The following is a 21,922-nucleotide window of genomic DNA, read 5'->3' as shown; positions in this document are numbered from 1 at the left end:
GGTTTGTTCTTGACAATTGGTCTTGAGCAAAAGCAAAGCAAAGCCAACAAGTGTGCAGACACCCACCACGATTCAGCAACAATTAAGGCAACACACCCCGACTCTACACTTACCCGTTCTCATACATGTTTCTCTAAAGAGAACCACCTGTCTTAGCTTTGTTTCACCCATATCCTACCCACCAATTTGACCTCTGACCTTTCTGGAGTCTGCTTTAAAACACAGTACCTCAATGTGTAGTGTCTGTGTGTGTGAGGCCAAATTGACCTCTCGGTTCACTGACAAAAGCTGTTCCTATGTGAACACACACCAGCTGCAGCGCTCGCTTTAGTGTGTGTCGTTGTGAAGCTCTGCAGAGACGGCTAGACAGAATCACTACCAGGAGGATCGTCTCTTTTTTTTATTTTATTTTTTTTTATGAGATCTTAGGCTATTCCGGCATTAGCATGTGCAGGATTTTCATCGTGCATGCCCCTTTGGGCCTGGTCCTGGATCGATCTGGTTTGTAATACAGTAATGCACTGTGAAGCGAGCAGAGCTTTTAGAAAGCCATTTTCATGTGGACTGGTGTTTTTTTTTTCTTTACACATTTTCCATACCTCAGCAAAGTTCCTGTGCTTAACACCTCATCTTCAAGTACCAACTTTCATTCAAAATAGGAAACAGCTCGTCTATCGGTTGGTGACTGATTACTTCAGCCCATCTCCAATCTCTGATATGTGGTTACTCTGAAAATAAACAATTCGGACATGATTTTCATCAGATGGAGCAGCCCTCCTGATTGAATCCCGAGCAGGCGCTGATGCTCTCCGTGCTGGCGGCCCTTTGAGAGCTGTGTCAGAGAACACAGGGCTGAAATTAAGTTACTATTTATCCCTGCTGAGCAAAGAGAACGTCCTGCTCTGGGCTTGGCCTCTGAGAGGAATTTAGTATTGATTTTACTCAGCTGCCCTTTGCTTTATGATTTCTTCTTTGGTTATTGTTCTTTCTCTTTTACGAAGGTGAGAAGAGGAAAATGCCTCCAGAGTCATTTCTATTCTTTGAACACTATTTGCCCGTTAGCTGTAAATAGCAATGCTGTAGATTCACGTCTGTGCTGATTACAGTGTTAATAATTCTCATGGTTAAAAGTAAGAATACTGATGTTGGTGTCCAGCTTTTATTTTCCAGATTCTTTGGAAGATATATGAAATAGAAATATAATCTTTTCTTCAAATAGAATCGAGGACTTTAGTATTATTTAAGTATTATTTTAGTAGTACTTAACAGTAATACTAGTAAAACTTTAGAAATTAACTATGCTACTATTACTTCTACTGCATACCCCTAGTACTATTACTACTGCAACCAGAACTACATTTAAATTGATGGCATTTGGCAGACACCTTTATACAGAGCGACTTACATTTATACAACTGAGCAGTTTATGATTAATTAAGGGCCTTGCTAAAGGGCCCAGCAGTGGCAGCCCAGTGGTGGTTAGACCTTTTCATCATAGGCTAGTAGTACTTTCGCTATCACTTTTTACCACTACTACTACTGCTTTTACTACTACTATTTCTAGTGCTACTACCCTTAATACTAATACTAATTGTGCTACTACTTCTACAAATACTGCTACTATTATTATTACTACTACAACTTTCATTATTGCTTTTAATACTATATTACTGTTTCTATGTTGCTACAATATTTACTACTACTACTTCTAATAATTATACTGCTACTATTACTGAATTAAAATTAATGTTATTACCGATACTAAACTAGTGGACTCCAACGTTTATGGATCACGGACCAGTTTCATGCAAGACAAACTTGGGGGGGTATTCACACCAATAACGTTTAATTATATTGCCATTATACATGTTATATGGTTTAATTATTACATTTAGAAATGAAAATGTGGCTCAATTCACCAGAATGAAAAATTCATTGGAGCTTAATTTTTGTCGTTGCATAAAAAAACACTGAAACGAGTTTTGGAAACGGGCGGATGGAGTCATTAAAAGAAATTAATAAAATAACCAAAACATTCTGTTGACTGCAAAATTTAAAACCGAAATAAAACAAAAATGTAAAATGGTATTCTCTACGCTCCACTAGATATTTGAATGGTGTAAACACTTCAAAGATGTCTGTACGTCCATCAGTGACGATTCCAGTCATGATGGTGTTGCGGCTGCTACTAGCTATAGTACTATTACTACTGCTGTTACTATTACTATTAATACTACAGTACAGTCATTATGTTACTACTACCACCACTCGCTACTATGCTGTGTGAATATTCCATAGCATCGAATCTCTGTCTTGTGGATCCAAATTCCAATGCAACCCTTTAATATGTGGTCATTTATGTAAAAGAGCGATATAGGGGACGGGTATTGATGGTGGGTGAGGTGAGTACCAGTGTTCCAGTTTAACCCAAATGTGTTCTGCAGGGGTTGATGTCAGAGCTCTGTGCAGGACACTTGTTGTTCTGGATATATTCAATTCAATTCATTTTTATTTGTATAGCGCTTTTAACAATGAACATTGTCTCAAAGCAGCTTTACACAGATAATGCGGTGATTAAAAATGAATATGTTCTTTATGAGTAAGTTTGTCCCTGATGAGCAAGCCGGTGGCGACTGGCGACTGTGGCAAGGAAAAACTCCCCGAGATGGCATAAGGAAGAAACCTTGAGAGGAACCAGACTCAAGAGGGAACCCATCCTCATCTGGGTTACACCGAATGTCCATTTGTGGCGGGTATACAATGTTGCGGGGTGCAGTGATGATGATCAAAAGCGAAGTGTATTTCTGAGTCAGTGTAGGAGACTGTTGACATCAGTGTAGGAGACTGTTGACATCCAATCCAGGCAGGCCTGGATGAAGTGGGAAGATCCACGGGGGGGAGAGGGGCAGGAACAGTGGTCACTGGAGCCTCAGGAGCATGTTTAACTCGACCGAGAGAGAGAGAGAGAGAGAGAGAGAGAGAGAGAGAGAGAAGAGGGTGACAGGAAGAGAAGGATATGGATTATTAAGTGTACCTATTGTTGCATGAGAGTTAATGTCACTGTGCAGTTTGGACTCCGGCAAGACTCGCTATAGCAGCATAACTAAAAGGGAGAACCAGAAGGCAACACAGACATGAGGGATCTCTGGGATAAGAGACTGCCCACCACACCACCATCAACAAACCTGAGTGAACACGTGAATGTGAGGGGACGACAGCGTACAAATATCCCAGTTCACCAAACACTCTATATCAATGTTCCCTCCAGATCTGAGCCTTTACCTGAGAAAAAATCTACTGATTAAAGGCTTGACTGAATAAATATGTTTTCAACCTCGACTTGAACACTGAGACTGTGTCTGAGTCCCGAACACTGATAGGAAGGCTGTTCCATAACTGCGGGGCTTTATAAGAGAAAGATCTGCCCCCTGCTGTAATCTTCATTATTGGAGGAACCAACAGATAGCCTGCACCTTTTGATCTAAGTAGGCGTGGAGGATCATACTGGTACAGAAGATGGTGGGTGTCATATATGTCATGCTGGAACATGTTTGAGCCACTTAATTACAGTAAAGGGAAAGTGTAATGCTACCACATTTAAAGGCATCCTATGCTACTACTAATAATAATAAAATCCAGCAGGAGTTTGGTTTAGACTTTTACTCTGTTGGTGTGTGTTGACAACAGTAAAGCCAGAGAAGAAAGAAGGACAGACATCAAATGAAGGAGAGAAAGGAGATGGGGAAGGAGGGAGCCAAGAAGAAGCGGAAGAAGCAGGGGAGGAGGGGACGAGTCAAAAGGAAGCAGAAGGGAAGAAAGAGAAGGTGTGCTGGCGTGTGGGCTTGAAGGTGGCCTGGGACATCCACACACCAGGGTTAGCGCTGCCACTGCAGTCTGGAGACTGCTATTACATGACAGGTATATACACACACACACACACACACACACACACACACACACACACACACACACACACACACAGATACACACACGCATCTTTTGGGCATAAGCCATAACATGCATTTGCAGAGGCAGATGGATGAAAGTGCAATCTGTTTATTGACAATTCAAATCAGCAGATAAAATCTGGCAGGAGTCGACTGTGAAAATGTTTAAGAGCCAAAATGTTTGAGCGTCTCTAGATGGGAACAGCATGAACATTTCAAAAAAGGACAGAAAGAAAGACAGAGAGCAAGAGAGAGGTAGACAGATACAGGGAGTCATAGTAAGAGACATAGAATGAAAGGTAGACAGACATAAAGAGTGTAAAAGAGGTGAATAGAGAGTGAGGGAGGAAGACAGAGAGACATGTAGAGAGTGAGAGGAAGGTAGACAGAGCTGAATACAGAGTGAGAGATGAATAGAAACAGAGAGAAACAGAGATTGACAGGTACACAAAGACAGATAGAGTTATAGAGAGAGAGAAAGAGAGAGAGAGAGAGAGAGAGAGAGAGAGAGAGAGAGAGAGAGAGAGATAAATAGAGGTATAGACCATGAGAGAAAAATAGGCAGAGACAGATAGAGGTATAGAGAGTAGGGATGCACCGAAATAAAAATTCTGGGCCGAAACCGAAAAAGAGGAAAGCAAGACCGAAAACCGAAACACCGAAAGAAATTATGCCAATTATTACTACCATTGCATTTATGGCTATGACTGTGTACTAAACTTACTAAAATCAAGGCATTTCAATTGCATAAATTAATATTAAAGTTTCAAAGAATAAATCAATTACAAATTATTAAAATATTTATTTATAGCACATTGCAGCAATACACAGGATAAAATAAATTAAAATTCAAACTTAAATGTTTAACTTAAATGCACTCATGTGTACATTAAATAATAATGTACAGGCCCTCTAGCCTGCTGAAAGGTTGTACAATTAAATATGTTCTTTCATAAAAACAAAGTGCATTCGGAACAAGTGCAACTGCTTAAAGATACAACAATACAACACTATCACTGGGAAACTTCTTGCCTTTTTAAAAATGTCCACCACAGACGGAGTGCGCATGCTCGGAGGGGTTTTGCTTTTCTGTGCCGCGTTTCTCTCATATTCAGCATAGCGATCGGATGTTTGGATTTCAGGTGATAAAATAAACCCGACGTGGAGAAAGTCTTTGCAGACGAAATTTCGGCATTACATGTTTTGCAAATCGCTTTCCGTGGGTCTTTCTCAGATATACTGAAACACGTCCACACCGCAGACATGTTGTTTCAGACATGCACGTGCGGGCCGCGGTTTCTGTTTGCGTCATCACAACAAACTGTTTCGGCCGTGTTTTTTCGGTGGCCGAATATTCGGTGCATCCCTAATAGAGAGTGAGAGAGAGGTAGACAGAGACAGATAGAGCTATAGAGAGTGAGAGAGAGGTAGACAGAGACAGATAGAGGTATAAAGAGTAAAAAGAGAGGTAGATCGAAAAACAGAGAGACACAGAGATTGAGAGGTACACAAAGACAGATAGAGTTAGAGAGAGAGAGAGAGAGAGAGAGAGAGAGACAGTGAGAGAGAGATAAATAAAGGTATAGACCATGAGAGAAAGGTAGACAAAGACAGATAGAGGTATAGAGAGTGAGAGTGAGGTAGACAGAGACAGATAGAGGTATAGAGAGTGGGAGATAGGTAAACAGAGACAGATAGAGGTATAGAGAGTGAGAGAGAGATAGACGGAGACAGATAGAGGTATAGAGAGTCAGAGAGAGGTATAGAGAGTGAGAGAGAGGTAGACAGAGACAGATAGAGCTATAGAGAGTGAGAGAGAGGTAGACAGAGACAGATAGAGGTATAAAGAGTAAAAAGAGAGGTAGATCGAAAAACAGAGAGACACAGAGATTGAGAGGTACACAAAGACAGATAGAGTTAGAGAGAGAGAGAGAGAGAGAGAGAGACAGTGAGAGAGAGATAAATAAAGGTATAGACCATGAGAGAAAGGTAGACAAAGACAGATAGAGGTATAGAGAGTGAGAGAGAGGTAGACAGAGACAGATAGAGGTATAGAGAGTGGGAGATAGGTAAACAGAGACAGATAGAGGTATAGAGAGTGAGAGAGAGATAGACGGAGACAGATAGAGGTATAGAGAGTCAGAGAGAGGTAGACAGAGACAGATAGAGGTATAGAGAGTGAGAGAGAGGTAGACAGAGACAGATAGAGGTATAGAGAGTGAGAGAGAGGTAGACAGAGACATAGAAAGTGAGAGAGTGAAAGAGTCCTCTTGATGCTGATGGTTCCAGCAGATGCCCTTATTTTAAACTCATGCCACACACACACACACACACACACACACACACACACACACACACACACACACACACACACACACACACACACACTTTATAGTTCTCTGAGGTACTGGATGACCTCAGTAAGGACACTTTTTATGTCTGTCATTTGCTGTGTACGAGCATGACTAATCACAGTTGGCTTATATTTTCTTCTGCTCTCTGTTGAACACCCACTCTCTCTCTCTCTCTCTCTCTCTCTCTCTCTCTCTCTCTCTCTCTCTCTCTCTCTCTCTCTCTCTCTCTCGCTCTCTCTCACACACACCCACCCGCACACACACTCACTCACACACACCTTTTATTGTCTCTTGTTAGACATGTTCATCTCTTTAGAACCTGAAATCTTTTTTTATCCCGCATACTTTGATCATTTACAGCGACTCCAGGAAGAAACCAGAGACTAAACGCTCACACGTTTGATGATTGATGAGTTTGTAAACCTGCTTCATGAATAAACGATGTGGACTTAAACCGCTCCCGGGCAGCGGGTTATTAATTAGACTCACCACTACAATTTCAAAATGGTGCCAGTGATTTGCAGCATTAACTTCGGATGATGTATAAAGAAATCAAATTCCTGTAAAGCTCTGCTCCGGGTTTGAGATTTACGGCTGTCAGGAAGCACAAGACAGCGCCACGCTTTTGCCTTTAATTTCCCGAAACAGTATTTTGTCGCGGCCCGGCTCCTCGATCTGCTAATGCCCTAACCGCTGAGTGCAGATTGAATCACTTGTATTTGCACCAAATGGAATTTCGAGGCTGGTTAAAGAAGGAACAATGCGGTGGGGCGAGCAGCGAGCCTCAGCCCCGTAATAAGATTTCCAGTTTTGAATGCTCCTGGGAGTGGACAGACGCTTTGACCCAATAGATTTAAAAGCCTGCTTCCTTGCGCAGACAGGAGGCAAGCCTGATGACAAGAGAATAATGATAGATATTTATTACGGGAATTTGTTTCGCCTCATGATTCATTCAAAGAGCGTGAGAGGGCCCGGGTCGAGAGTGATCCCACATTATTGGATATAAAGCGACCTTAAAAGGATGTAATACTAGAGGGAGGTATAAGCAGCCAGGAAAGAAAAGCACATTTTTTTTTTTTTTTTTTGTTATTTATTTTTTCTGGCCTTTCATCGTTACACAGTGCTCAGCAAAGCATGCCACCGTAATCCTTTATCACTTCAGGCAATTTCACACATCACATTCTAACTTCTTTAAGGCAGATTTTATTAACAAGATATAAATCAAAATGTGTGTTTGCACTTCCGGGTTTAAATAAAAGGACAGTGAAATGACAGTAAGAGGACTGTGTTAAATGCCTGTTTTTGTGTTTGTGTAGATGATCTGAACAGGACACACCAGCATTGCGTACTTGCAGGAGACGCGGCCAGATTCAGCTCGACACATCGGGTTGCACAGGTCAGACACTAATCCCTGCCTGTCCTTAGTAGCTGTTGACCTAAAAAAATATTTTGCAGTGTACGTATTTTGCATGTTCTCATTGGACTGCCGTTTAACACTGTACGCAGTGGTCCGGCACCGGTCTGTGGGTCAATTGGTACCGGGCCGCACAGAAAGAATACATAACTTACATTATTTCCGTTTTATTTATTATCTGATTCTGAACGATGTTGCATTTTGGACAATTACAGGATTCTCTCCGCCACATCTGTCTATGACTTGATGCATGTCAAGATGTTTGCCTCGGTCACATGTCTTACCTCCATCCGCTACCTCCTTAAAGGGGCTGCTCCGGCTGCTAACACATAAAACATTACCGCTAAATTCAAACCCCCAAGCGAGCAAAATGAACAAAAAACAACACAGTGGATTCACGTTTATTATTATATTTAGAAAATACCAGTTTTTATGCCGGTCGTATCATTTTATTTTGTTGTATTTATCCGCCACACCTTAAAGGCCAGTCCGTGAAAATATTGTCCGACATTTAACTGGTCTGTGCTGCAGAAAAGGTTGGGGACCGCTGCAGTACAGTTCATTCAGACCGCGACCTAAGACCACTCGACTTACAACATTTCGGAGATACGACAGTCACCTGAAAAACAAACAACAAAAGTTTTTTTTATAATAATAAAAAAAGGAATACAATTTTATATATATATATATAATACACACATATTTATTTACATGATTTGTACTATGTAAAAAACTGCCACTTTATGTCTTTACCTCGGAACGCATCATAGAGTAGTCACTCTTCTCAACTTACGGTGTTTTTTCAGTCCCTATCTACGTCGTAAGTTGGGGTCTACCTGTATACGTTTTTTAATATCGTAGACGTCTGTGCACGTATCACTTTGCTCTTATAAACTCTTCAAAAGTAATTAAAGGAAATTCAAAATAGACAAATTATTGAAACTTTTGGGGTATTTTATAAAGGGAATTGTTTGTTTTTTATGTACTTACTCTTTTCTTTATATATACGAGCGACAATAAAAAAGCTATAAGCTAGCTATAAGCTAAGACAGATTGATTGATTTGCCTTCATTTATAATATTATCTTGGGGTTTGCTTCTTCTTCTCCTCCTCCCCTTGTTTTTAATGTAAACAGGTTTTTTTTTTTATTGTTTAACCTTAAAAATCTGACTCATTAGCACTGAATATTGCATGCATTTCATTTATTATTCTTCATGTTCAATGTAAGCTGCCTCATATTTGGCCAAAAGCAAAAGCAGAGAGAAAAAACATTTTTTTCTACTTAAATGCCCTTCTTGTGTTTTTGAGAGAAAACTTTTTTACATTTTAGTCTATACAGAAAATTTCTCTAATAATTAGTTTGACATATCACCTCGTCACATTGTGATAAATGCATTTAAAAAAATTTTTTATTCAATATAAATACAATATAAATAATGCCCATTCTCATTAAAGGTGCCAATTATTCGGAATTTGACTGAACATGAACGCTAACTGAACTGAAACTGGTTAACATGAACTCAAAACCTACAACTGATACCATACCCTTAGCTACATTTATAACTTTCTAGTAAACAAATCATTGGATTTTATGGAACTGGAATTATGGGATGCTGCATCAGTTTTGTCAGGATATGAGACCAGCAATATTTTTTCAATCCACCTATTCGGCCACTTCTACATTATAATTCTTCTTCTCATCTTCCTGTGTTCTTATGATTCTTTTATTCTCATATTTCTTCCTGTTGACATTTAAAAAAGCTGAACAAATAAACTTTTTGGTGCTAATCCAACAGATATATTATGAAATTATTGTACGTGTGGTCAAGCATGTGATGTTTAATAACGTTTTAATATAAATTCTTTGCAGTGTACAACAGGAACGTTGGAGTACATCCAGAAACGCTGCTCTGAAGCTTTAGAGAACTTGCACACAGATCCCGAGACTGGCACAAAGAGTCTGCGCTCACTTTTCCTCTCCACCCTACAGCACATAGAGGACATCCATAATGAGGTGTGTTTTTGGTTGTGTGTGAGTGTCCAAACTTGTTTATTACACTTAATCATAATCTGATCTTCATAGCTTTGAACTTGGTGTTTTCTGAGCTCGTTGTTCAGGTGTGACAGATTCATATATGAGTTGCAGGAATTCCTGTTGATAAAATGTCTCTTCGGCCCTCTAAACACATTATTGTGTAATTATAATGAAAATTTCTCCGGAGATAAATTTAGGGAAATTTTCAGTAAAGTTTGAAGGCAGTATGGAGAAATTCAAATGGTGACTGTAATAGGAAACATGGTTTGTAATAGCACTCGGTAACTAGTCTAGAATAGTACCACAAGTACAGTGGAACCTCGATACTCACGACATTCGCAACCTCGATAGTTCTCGACTTTTCATTTGGAACCGGACTGAGAGTAACTCGCGACAAATCTGATCGTTCGCGAGAAGCCGCGAGTGGCTCGAAAGTTCAGTGTAACATTTCAAAACAGAGTTTGTACTAATAAATTACATAAAAATGTTTGAAAAACTGTATTATTCATGTAAAGTAGTAAATAAAACATTTAAGACACATAATTCACAATTTTTGTTGAGTTGACAGTACAGTACATGTACAATTCCCCTTGAAAAAGGAACCATTAAGAGTCAAAACCTCGTGATTTTTTGTTACTCGGGAGGAGTCATAGAACGTAACCCCCGCGAGTATAAAGGTGCTGTATGCGATTATTCTGTTTTGTTGTCTTGACTACGCTTGTTGTGTCAGGAGAGCAAAAACCAATGAACTTGCATGGACTTTGTTTATTTAGAAATTGTTATTGTTTATTATAACATCTCTTGACTTGGACTGAATTTGTGACTGAATTATAAAGTAAATAGCACAAAATATTTCTAATATTCATTTGTAAAATAAAAGAATGACCCAGAATTTTTTTTTCTCGGGACCCCAGACTCTCATGGACTTGAAACCCCAGAACTATGGAACTATCTGGTTCTTCCCCAGACTGTTACCTAATACTTGGAAGTGCACACTTGTATTGGATGTGATTAAGTGATCAAGGCATTGGACTCTGGATCAGAAGGTCACAAGTTCAAATCCCAAGCTGCCACTGCTGGGCCTTTGAGCAAGGCTCTTAACCCTCAACTGCTCCTTTGTAAATCGCTCTAGAAAAAGGGCATCTTCCAAATACAAGCTATACAAGTAAATAGAAATATATAGGATTTTTATGGATGCAGTAGCATGCAATTTTCTTCTTTATTTGAAGGCCCAAAACCTTTCCAGCATGACAATGCATTTGTGCACAAACCCAGAAGATATGATTTACACGGGTTGGAGTGAAAGATCTTGAGTGGCCTTCTTTAGAGCTCTCACCTCACCCCTATTTAACACTTTAAGATGAATTGGAACGTTGTCTGCACCACAGGCCTCCTCACCCTACATCAGCAACTGATTCAGGTCCTTGTAGCTGAATGAACACAAATCTTCACAACCACATTCCAAAACCTAGGGAACTTCGTTCCAGAAAGATTACGGTCAGGTGTTACCAAACCTTTGGTTATATAGCGTGTAAAGATTTTGGCTTGAAATGTTATAAAAAGACATTGCGCTTTCAAGACTCTTTAGGTTCTGTGTGAATAAAATAATTTGTCGATGTGTGACTTCTTCATCAGTGAATATGACTTACAAAGTTAAAAAGCCCCATGACTTTTCAGTTGTTAAAAGGTTGTGCTTATATATTATTACACCAAAACAACGGTGTGTATCAAGAACCTTTTCCTTGCCAGACTACTATGGAGGCCTCGGTTCTCCACAGCTTCTTCATTTTTTTTTTTCTTACCCCAGCATGAACACATTGTACTGATTGATTGGGCCTGTTTGTTTGAAGGTGCCCATGAGGACTATAGTAAAATGATGGATTGTTGTCCTAAGTTATTTATTATCACAGTCCGAGCCGAGCGATGTAGTTTGACACGTACGACCACGCTGGAAACAATAACACGGCGCACTGGAGATCCGAGCAGCTCTTTCTAGCCGAAGAGGAAGAAGAGGAAGTAGTTGATTTGGTGTTGATTGGGATAAAGACAGCTGTTTAGAGTCACCCAAATATATATTAAGGGTGTGATAGAGGATGTTAAGACATTTTAAAGCCCCAACTTTATATAATGGTAGGCTGTTCATTTTGAACTATAGTGACATTTACAATACAACCTGTTTTTATAAAAGAATAAAGTAAAAAGAATGTGAAACAGTTTTTAAGCCTGACATTTTAATTGTAATTTTGTGGATACATACAGTACGTAGGGTGAATGCTGCTTATACAGTGTGTGTGTGCGTGTGTGCGTGTGTGCGTGTGTGCGTGTGTGCGTGTGTGTGTGTGTGTGTGTGTATGTGTGTATATATATATATATATATATATATATATATATATATATATATATATATATATATATATATATATATATATATATATATATATATATACACAGTGAGGAAAATAAGTATTTGAACACCCTGCTATTTTGCAAGTTCTCCCACTTAGAAAACATGGAGGGGTCTGAAATTGTCATCGTAGGTGCATGTCCACTGTGAGAGACATAATCAAAAAAAAAAAAATCCAGAAATCACAATATATGATTTTTAAACTATTTATTTGTATGATACAGCTGCAAATAAGTATTTGAACACCTGTCTATCAGCTAGAATTCTGACCCTCAAAGACCTGTTAGTCTGCCTTTAAAATGTCCACCTCTACTACATTTATTATCCTAAATTAGATGCACCTGTTTGAGGTCGTTAGCTGCATAAAGACACCTGTCCACCCCATACAATCAGTAAGAATCCAACTACTAACATGGCAAAGACCAAAAAAATGTCCAAAGACACTAGAGACAAAATTGTACACCTCCACAAGGCTGGAAAGGGCTACGGGGAAATTGCCAAGCAGCTTGGTGAAAAAAGGTCCACTGTTGGAGCAATCATTAGAAAATGGAAGAAGCTAAACATGACTGTCAATCTCCCTCGGACTGGGGCGCCATGCAAGATCTCACCTTGTGGGGTCTCAATGATCCTAAGGAAGGTGAGAAATCAGCCAGAACTACACGGGAGGAGCTGGTCAATGATCTGAAAAGAGCTGGGACCACCATTTCCAAGGTTACTGTTGGTAATACACTAAGACGTCATGGTTTGAAATCATGCATGGCACGGAAGGTTCCCCTGCTTAAACCAGCACATGTCCAGGCACGTCTTAAGTTTGCCAATGACCATTTGGATGATCCAGAGGAGTCATGGGAGAAAGTCATGTGGTCAGATGAGACCAAAATAGAACTTTTGGGTCATAATTCCACTAAACGTGTTTGGAGGAAGAAGAATGATGAGTACCATCCCAAGAACACCATCCCTACTGTGAAGCATGGGGGTGGTAGCATCATGCTTTTGGGGGTGTTTTTCTGCAAATGGGACAGGGCGACTGCACTGTATTAAGGAGAGGATGACCGGGGCCATGTATTGCGAGATTTTGGGGAACAACCTCCTTCCCTCAGTTAGAGCATTGAAGATGGGTCGAGGCTGGGTCTTCCAACATGACAATGACCCGAAGCACACAGCCAGGATAACCAAGGAGTGGCTCTGTAAGAAGCATATCAAGGTTCTGGCGTGGCCTAGCCAGTCTCCAGACCTAATCCCAATAGAGAATCTTTGGAGGGAGCTCAAACTCCGTGTTTCTCTGCGACAGGCCAGAAACCTGACTGATCTAGAGAAGATCTGTGTGGAGGAGTGGGCCAAAATCCCTCCTGCAGTGTGTGCAAACCTGGTGAAAAACTACAGGAAACGTTTGACCTCTGTAATTGCAAACAAAGGCTACTGTACCAAATATTAACATTGACATTCTCAGGTGTTCAAATACTTATTTGCAGCTGTATCATACAAATAAATAGTTTAAAAAATCATATATTGTGATTTCTGGATTTTTTTTTTAGATTATGTCTCTCACAGTGGACATGCACCTACGATGACAATTTCAGACCCCTCCATGATATCTAAGTGGGAGAACTTGCAAAATAGCAGGGTGTTCAAATACTTATTTTTCTCACTGTATATGAGGGCTACTTCCTTTAGCCAGAGTTGCAGTTTTGCCATATTCTTTTCATCTGTCGATAACAAATTAAACGCTTGTATAGATTCATGACAAATAATTTTCAAGGTTGTAACACTACAAAATACAGGAAAAGTCTAAGGGGGCAAATCCTTCTGCAAGACATTTTGGTAAATTCAGCTGGAATTTAATGCACACATATATATATATATGTGTGCATTAAATTCCAGCTGAATTTACCAAAATGTCTTGCAGAAGGATTTGCAAAATAGTCTTGCAAAATAGGATTTGCAAAAATGTCTTGCAGAAGGATTTGCCCCCTTGGACTTTTCCTGTATTTTGTAGTGTTACAACCTTGAAAATTATTTGTCATGAATCTATACAAGCGTTTAATTTGTTATCGACAGATGAAAAGAATATGGCAAAACTGCAACTCTGGCTAAAGGAAGTGTTCCGTCAAAAAGAGAAGGGAAAAGAAGGGATTAATCAGAGAATTAACCAAAATATCTGTAGCTCGAATAGAAGATTTTCAAAGAGCATCCATCGGCAGGAAACTCCACAGATCTGGGGTTGAGCAGTAAGATTAGTGTTGCGGCATATAAAATCGTCGAAAGATATGTTTTTAGCAGATATGTAAAAAGGTCTGAGGTTTCTGGTCTGATGAGAGCAAAAAAAAGCACAAATTTGGTGAAAACAGTAAATATTTAGCACCCTGAGAATGCCAACTCTTACTGTGAAGCATGGTGGTGGAAGTATCATGTAGACTCTCTGATGAGCCGTTGCTGTGGCATATTCTTTCCTTTTTTTGAAATAATAAAATCTATTTTTCCATACAAACATATATATCTGGATGCATGCCAAATAGTCTGATACAGCATAACTTGAATGCTTTGCAAATACCGATAAGATAATTTGCATTTGCTTAGCTTATGTCTACAAGCCACTTCTTGATTGGAAAAAAAAAAGGATGAAGAACGGTGTTGTGAGAAAGCGGGAGAGAGAAGAGAGAGATCCATCATCCGCAATCTGCTCCTTTTCAGTCTCTACCTGCGCAGGTGGCATTTACTTTCAGTATCTCTCCACGCCAGACGGCTCGGCTCGAAATGCCAGCCGCTCGCTTTCTCTCTTTTTGTGCCCGCTGTGAAGCTGCTCCGCTGGAAACCGGCTTCTATGTTGGCTCAAAGCTGCCTGCTCAGCCTGTGTTCTCTCTGTAAAGGACAGGAGGACAATCAGAGCGGGAGGGAGGGACAGACACAGGGACGACAGCTAGCATTTGTAGCCTCCGGGTTCTGTTGGGCGCCTGCGGTGGCGCTAGCGGAGGTTAGAACTCGCTCAAAAGCGTAGCATTTTTTTTGAAGAGGAGCCGGATCGAGGCAACCGAATACTGTAAAGCACTTGTAATCTGCGTGTATGAGGATAGCGTCCATTTCTGAGGCACTGTGATGTTCGCTTATCCCGATTTAACGCAGAGCTCAGGGTACAATTTATGGATTTGGATTGATAAGCTGTATTGATATTCAGTGCAAAGATATTAGCTAGATAGAAACTCTTATAACGGTGATATTAACAGCAGAGAGTTAAAAAAATAATAATTTCTAGATTTGGTTAAAATTTTTGTGTGTTTAGAAAACATTATCCAGGATTCGAACACTATCTGAGACTAAAAACCTGAAAGGTGTAATAAAATTCCTTGAATTGTTTCGTATTCCTGTGCTATAATTACACATAGCAATGCTAATCAGTATGTCGGTGGAAAAAGAGCAGTATTTTTGTAGAATGAAAGCTGCCATGTTGTCGGGTCTTTGTTCCTCAGTTTAAACTTCATTGTCGCGCTGTGTATGTTCTTGACATTCCACTGATAGCTGGTGTGTGTGTGTGTGTGTGTGTGTGTGTGTGTGTTTGTGTGTTGCATTTCAGAGCTTAGCTTTAAATGTTTGTAGGAGGCCACATTTAAGCTGCTCACATTTATATTTGAGGCACTTTAAGACACACACATGTAGACACACACAAACAAAGATACTCTCACACGCTTAGCAGGATTAAAAACGTCTTCAAATGAGCGAAAGTGAAGGAAACCGGCATAGGAAAGGTGGATCCCCAAAGGGAGAACGATGAGGGAGGAGACAGTGAGAGAGAGAGAATGTAAAAGAGGAAGAAGTGTGTGTTGCTGGAGGGAGAGTGTGTCTGAGGTGTCTGTATGCATGTCTGATAAACTGTTTTGTTTCTCACAGGTGACACAAGGTAGGAAAACTAAACAAGAAACCTGACAACGAAAAACAACAGAAAATGCAGATGTTCCACATTCGTGACAGTTTTGATTAGAGCTAAATAAACCATGCTAACATAGTAGGTGAAACAAAACAACAAAACAAAACTAAACCAAAACATCTGTGCCTGTACATGTGCATTTTTAGAAAAAGAAAATCTAGAACTTCGAAGTGCTCTTAAGCTTGTTCTTTTTGGGCGAACTCTCAGCGGCACTCTGTAGAACCTACACTTTTAAATATAAAAAACAAAGAAGAAAAATAAGTATACCACCAAACCTCACTCGGAATACTGACAACAAAGCAAACCCTGTCTTTTTAATTCTGCCCGCAAAACGAACACTGCCACCAATGCTGACCACAATATGAACTCCACAATACCTACCACAAAACAAACCCCGGCCCTAATGCTGGCCAAAAAAGTAGAATCATGCATTACTCTGCGGAGAAAACACCTTAAAACTCTCCACTTTCCTGTAATCTTAAACAAAAACTTACTCCATCCCTAAACCTGACTCCCACCCCTGACCCTGACTAAGAACTAACCTTACTCTTAACCCTAATCCTGACCAAGAACTAACTCCACCCCTGACACTGACTAAGACCTAACCTCACCCCTAACCCTGAGCAAGAACTAACTTCACCCCTAACCATAACCCTGACCAAGAACTAACCCCATCCTAATTCTAAACAAGCACTAACCCCCACCCTAACCCTGCCCAAGAACTTACCCCACCCCTAATCCTAACCCTGCCCAAGAACTTACCCCACCCCTCTCCATGACCAAGAACTTACCCCACCCCTGTCCCTGACCAAGAACCAACCCCACCCCTAACCCCGACCAAGAACTAAAAACTGTGATTTTTTTTCTTTTATAACTTTCATGAATTTGGGATTTGCGGATTTATTGTTTTATGTAAGTTTGTGCTGAATCTAACAACAGCTGCATAATATTTCTTCCTTTATAATTTTGCTGGTATTATTGATTAAACCTCGCCATCAGCAACACAAAAGACACAAACATATTTCAGTATAAATATATACATTCTGTGGACCATGTGCATTTTGGCAGGTGGAGTTTGAATGGCTGAGGCAGTATTGGTTCCAGGGTCGGCGTTATGCTCGCTTCTGCAGCTGGTGGAGTAAACCTATGGAGCGTCTGGAGACTGACTGGAAGCAGATGGAGAGAATGGTAAGACCTCAGATACCTACACATAGAATGACATCATATTATCCTGAGGGGGTAATGCAGGGCAAATGATTGTGCCGTTCTCAGCTGTATATGTAAAATAAAATAAAAAAATTATTTAAAAATGAAAATAAGAGACATAATAATAGCAATTACATAGCCTCCGGGTATACTGTTGAAACACCATGAGTTTATATCAAATGGTAATACATATTTGTTCTTAATCCACTGTTCTAATCCTTTATAAATTTACATTTAGATAATTAGTTATAAAGATTTAGATGCATAAAGTTTTTCCTATTAATTGTTGTACAAACTTACATAATTCCACCACTTACCCTGACCAAGAACTAACCCCACCCCTAACCATAACCCTGAAAAAGAACTAAGCCCCCTAACCCTGACTAATAACTAACTCTGACCCTGAAGAACCAAGAACCTACCCCACTCCTCACCCTGACCTCGACCAATAACTAACCCCACCCCTAACCCTGACCAAGAACTAACCCCACCCCTTAACTTGACCCTGACCAAGAACTAACCCCACCCCTAACCCTGACCAATAATCTTTTTATGAATATTGTACATTGTGAATTGATTTTTGAATGTAAGTTTGTGCTGAATCCAACAACCGCTGCGTACCATTTCTGAATTATTTTACTAGAGATATTTGAGATGGGTTTTTTTTATACTGCCTTCAAATTATTACAATAATTTAAGCCTGTGGAATAAGGGGATAGAAATATGGACTACAGGATGTGGTCCTTTTCCCTTGTGTTGTTTTTCTGTGCTGTGAAATAGAAAGTTCCTTACACACACACACACACACACACACACACACACACACACACACACACACACACACACACACACACACATATATAATATATGCTGTAGGAATAGATATAGTTGTAATGATCACAACGTGGCATCATGACTTCCTTCATCAGTACTCAGCAATGTATTTTTTTTATCTTTAGTTTTAGTGCGTCAGAGGTACTATTATCAGTAATACTGATGTGCACAATTCTGGTATTAGAAATCCTCACTGCCCTGCGCATTACTCAACTCCAAAAATGCGAAAAGATGTGATGATTCCAATTGCTCAAAGTTAGTTTGTTTACAGAATGAGGATGTTACACCAAACAGACCCAATTAGCTTCTGTAATATCATACGCATATCAACAATATAAAACAGTAAAACACTACCGTTTTTCTCGGCAGGCATCTTCACGACATTTTCCTCAAGGAACAAATTGCCCCAGACATTTAATATTAAAAGGAAGCTGGTCTTGAACTTCACTGGGTATGGCTTTGAGTCATAGAATGAGTGGGAACGAACTGGCGCGCTGTGATTGCGATTAAATTGAAAAGGGTGATGAGTCAGCTGGTACTGGAATGTTGACATGCTTACAGAAAGCTCTACTTTTTATTACCTTTTTGCACTGTACATGACTGGTTTACTTCTCTTCTCTTTTTGAGCGAGATTTCTCATCTTTCTATCTGGAATAGTAAGTGTAAGTCTAGGATACATATTCATATATGCAATATATATCGTTTTTGATTTGGCATGCCTATGGAGGAAAGCTCAGCTGGTTTGCAGTGGTGGTGTATGGTTTTTTGAAAGTGCATGTTTGATCCATATGTGCTGTTTGGGAAGTAACACCATGTGGAGACGTTCCTCACAGCATTGAATTTCCTTATTCAGCTTTCTATAGTTGAGGTTTAAAGTGTGTGTGTGATACCAGTGGGTAGCATAGCATATGTGCACTCTGTCTTTATACTTTGCATTCACACTTCACTATGGATCATAAATACCACTTTATACGAGCAGTTAATCTGATTAAGTAGCGCCTCGGTTCAACTGATGACGGTGTGTTGTGTTACTGTAATTGACACAATCAAACCAATTCGACATCCTGAATTATAAACCCTCAATTAGCAGTCGTGTCATTTGTCATTTTCTCGTGCAGTAATTTAATGGAATATTGCTCTGTCAGATGAATTCTCTCATTGCTAATGAGTTATATTAAAAGCAAAATAAAGCTTGTCTTGCTGACAGCTTGTAAGTGGTTATTTCAAAACATGCAGCTATGTAGCTACATGTATTCCTAAAATAAATTACATTTTTTTTTATACCTTTATAATTAAATATATATATATATATATAAAATTTGGATGGTTCTGGTCCAAAGTGAAATTATCAGACTGATTCCATCCATCCATCCATCCATCCATCCATCCATCCATCCATCCATCCATCCATCCATCCATCCATCCACCATCCACCAACCCACCCACCCACCCACCCACCCACAGTTAGGGGGAAGACATGCAAACAAAACAAAAGTTTTTTTTGTAAAACATTATTATTATTATTATTATTATTATTATTATTATTATTATTATTATTATTATTATTATTATTATTATTATTATTATTATTGTTATTATTAACATTTGAACAGTTTACATTTTTAAAACAATTAAAATGAAAATGCCTGCTTGGTTAAATAATATACAACATAAAATTGTATCATATTTTATAAAAAATAATACAGAACGAATTAAAATGAATGAAATATACTTTTTTAGTATATTGATTAAATTGAGTAATCAATAAAATTTGCACAAATTAAATTGATTAAATAAAATGAAATAAATGAAAAAAAATGTAATTAAATTGTTTACATTTGTTAGACTCCATTTGGGTAATACAGATTCCTGCATGTGCAAAACACATTTTATGTTCCCCATGTAAGAACACATGTATATCGAACATATCATATCGAATATATGTACGTGTATATATAAATATAATATTATTAATACTTTATCACTTTATGATATAAAGACATCTTAAACATTTGTGTGGCTCCAGCTTGGTAGGAGTAACAGATTGGGGAGAAGTTAGGTGTCCTAGTACTTTAGCTCATATAGTTATATCACTGTAATAGTTATAGCATCCAAATGGGCATTTGGATTCAGTGCAAGAAATAGATTTCATTTGTTCATTCATTTATCTGTTCATCTTTGCTAAGCAATTTATCTTGATCAGAGTCTCTGTGGTTCCGAAGTTTATCCCAGGAAAATCCTCTTTGAAGCATGAATCCATCTGGAGAGCACCACACACACACACACACACACACACACACACACACACACACACACACACACACACACACGCTCACTCATTCACAACTAGGGGTGATTTAGAGTCACTAGTCTGTTTACTGGAATGTTTCTGGAAGGTAGGAGGAAAATGGAGAACCTGAAGGAAACCCACAGGGACACAGGGGAGAACATCACATCATGATACTCCATGGATACAGTAGCACAGGATTGAAACTGAAAATAAATGTCCAAATAGCACTTATAAAACTTCATAGCTGAATGATGCTAAAACAAATGAAGGTCCCAGTCCTGATCAATCCTGATCTAAACTAATGCCTAATACGCAGTATAACGTATAGTGTATATATACGAGTACTCATGTGAAGGGTGAAAGTCAGGATGACTGAATGTAGAATGACTGCTATGAGTATATTCAGATTAGCGTCATCTGCAAAACATTTAGCATAAATAACGGTTGTTTTATATAGAAAGTATTCCAGGTGTTTGGGGGATTCTTGTACATCTCTGACACTTTGTTTTAGCTCCTGTTGGTGTTTATGAAGGTGAGATTAGAGTCAGTAGGGGGCACTGTTGCCTCACCACAGGATTTAAATGCGTTGCAACACTCTCTCTCTCTCTCTCTCTCTCTCTCTCTCTTCTCTCTCTCTCTCTCTCTCTCTCTCTCTCTCTCTCTCTCTCTCTCTCTCTCTCTCTCTCTCTCTCTCTCTTTTTCTCTTTGAGCAGTAATCACATCTAATGTGCTGCTGGGGCTAAGGAGAGGCACTTGGGCCAGCCATGCAGTACACTGTGTGTGTGTGTGTGTGTGTGTGCGCGTGCACACGTGCACATGTGTGCATGTGTGTGGATTCTAGGTAGGATATAGAGGTGAGGCAGACCAAATGTACAGAGAGGTGCTGCTGAGTGCAGCTCGTTTTTCCTTGTGTCCAGAAATGCAGGTTAAGAGCCACTGATATCCTCTGGACACGCGCACACACACACACACACACACACACACACACACACACACACACACACACACTGCTTATGGGTGTATTGAGGAATCTGATCTGGTGCTTCCTCTCACCACACGTGAATCTTCCTGTCCTTGGCCATAACCAACAAACGCTTCCTGTGTATGAAGCATAAGCAAATTATATACTGTATTGCATTCAATTCCATATTTATTCGTTCCGAATTCATAATTTATTCTTCAGTTGTTTCGTATTTTTTATTTGGTGTGTTTTTTTATTGCATCAGCTTTATAGTGTTTGCAACAGATATATTGAAAGTTTTAGTATTATGATGTAATAATGCTCGATTTAGAATGTGAGAAAATGTATTGAATATTATTACTTTTAAGAAGTATTTTCCAAATAATTATCAGCTTCATGCTTACTTTTATTATTTATTCTAATTTAACATAATAAATAGATGGGTTTAAATAAATAGATAAATATATATATATATTTTTTTTACTTATTATTATGATTATTATTATTAATCAATAATAACCTATTTATTTATTTATTTATTTATTTATTTATTTATTT

The 21,922-nt window shown here is 39.1% G+C and overlaps 1 protein-coding gene across 4 annotated transcripts in view; it reads left to right on the top strand.

The window, feature by feature from the left end:
• Positions 1 to 21,922, top strand: part of fto (FTO alpha-ketoglutarate dependent dioxygenase) — a 172,671-nt gene that overhangs the window by 33,851 nt on the left and 116,898 nt on the right. For all 4 annotated transcript variants that reach the window (XR_014535146.1, XR_014535147.1, XR_014535148.1 and 1 more), the window contains exons 4-7: positions 3,688 to 3,918; positions 7,618 to 7,697; positions 9,586 to 9,729; positions 17,142 to 17,261. Coding sequence is in view for 1 of the 4 variants with exons in the window: in XM_083550898.1 (XP_083407024.1) it covers positions 3,688 to 3,918; positions 7,618 to 7,697; positions 9,586 to 9,729; positions 17,142 to 17,261 (575 nt within the window). In the remaining 3 variants the exon portion in view is untranslated. The remainder of the gene's footprint in view (positions 1 to 3,687; positions 3,919 to 7,617; positions 7,698 to 9,585; positions 9,730 to 17,141; positions 17,262 to 21,922) is intronic.

This window comes from Silurus aristotelis (genome assembly GCF_946808225.1).
Source record: "Silurus aristotelis genome assembly, chromosome: 9".
NCBI lineage: Eukaryota > Metazoa > Chordata > Actinopteri > Siluriformes > Siluridae > Silurus > Silurus aristotelis.
Note: the sequence above shows the minus strand (reverse complement) of the source record. Positions and strands in the feature narration are given on the sequence as shown.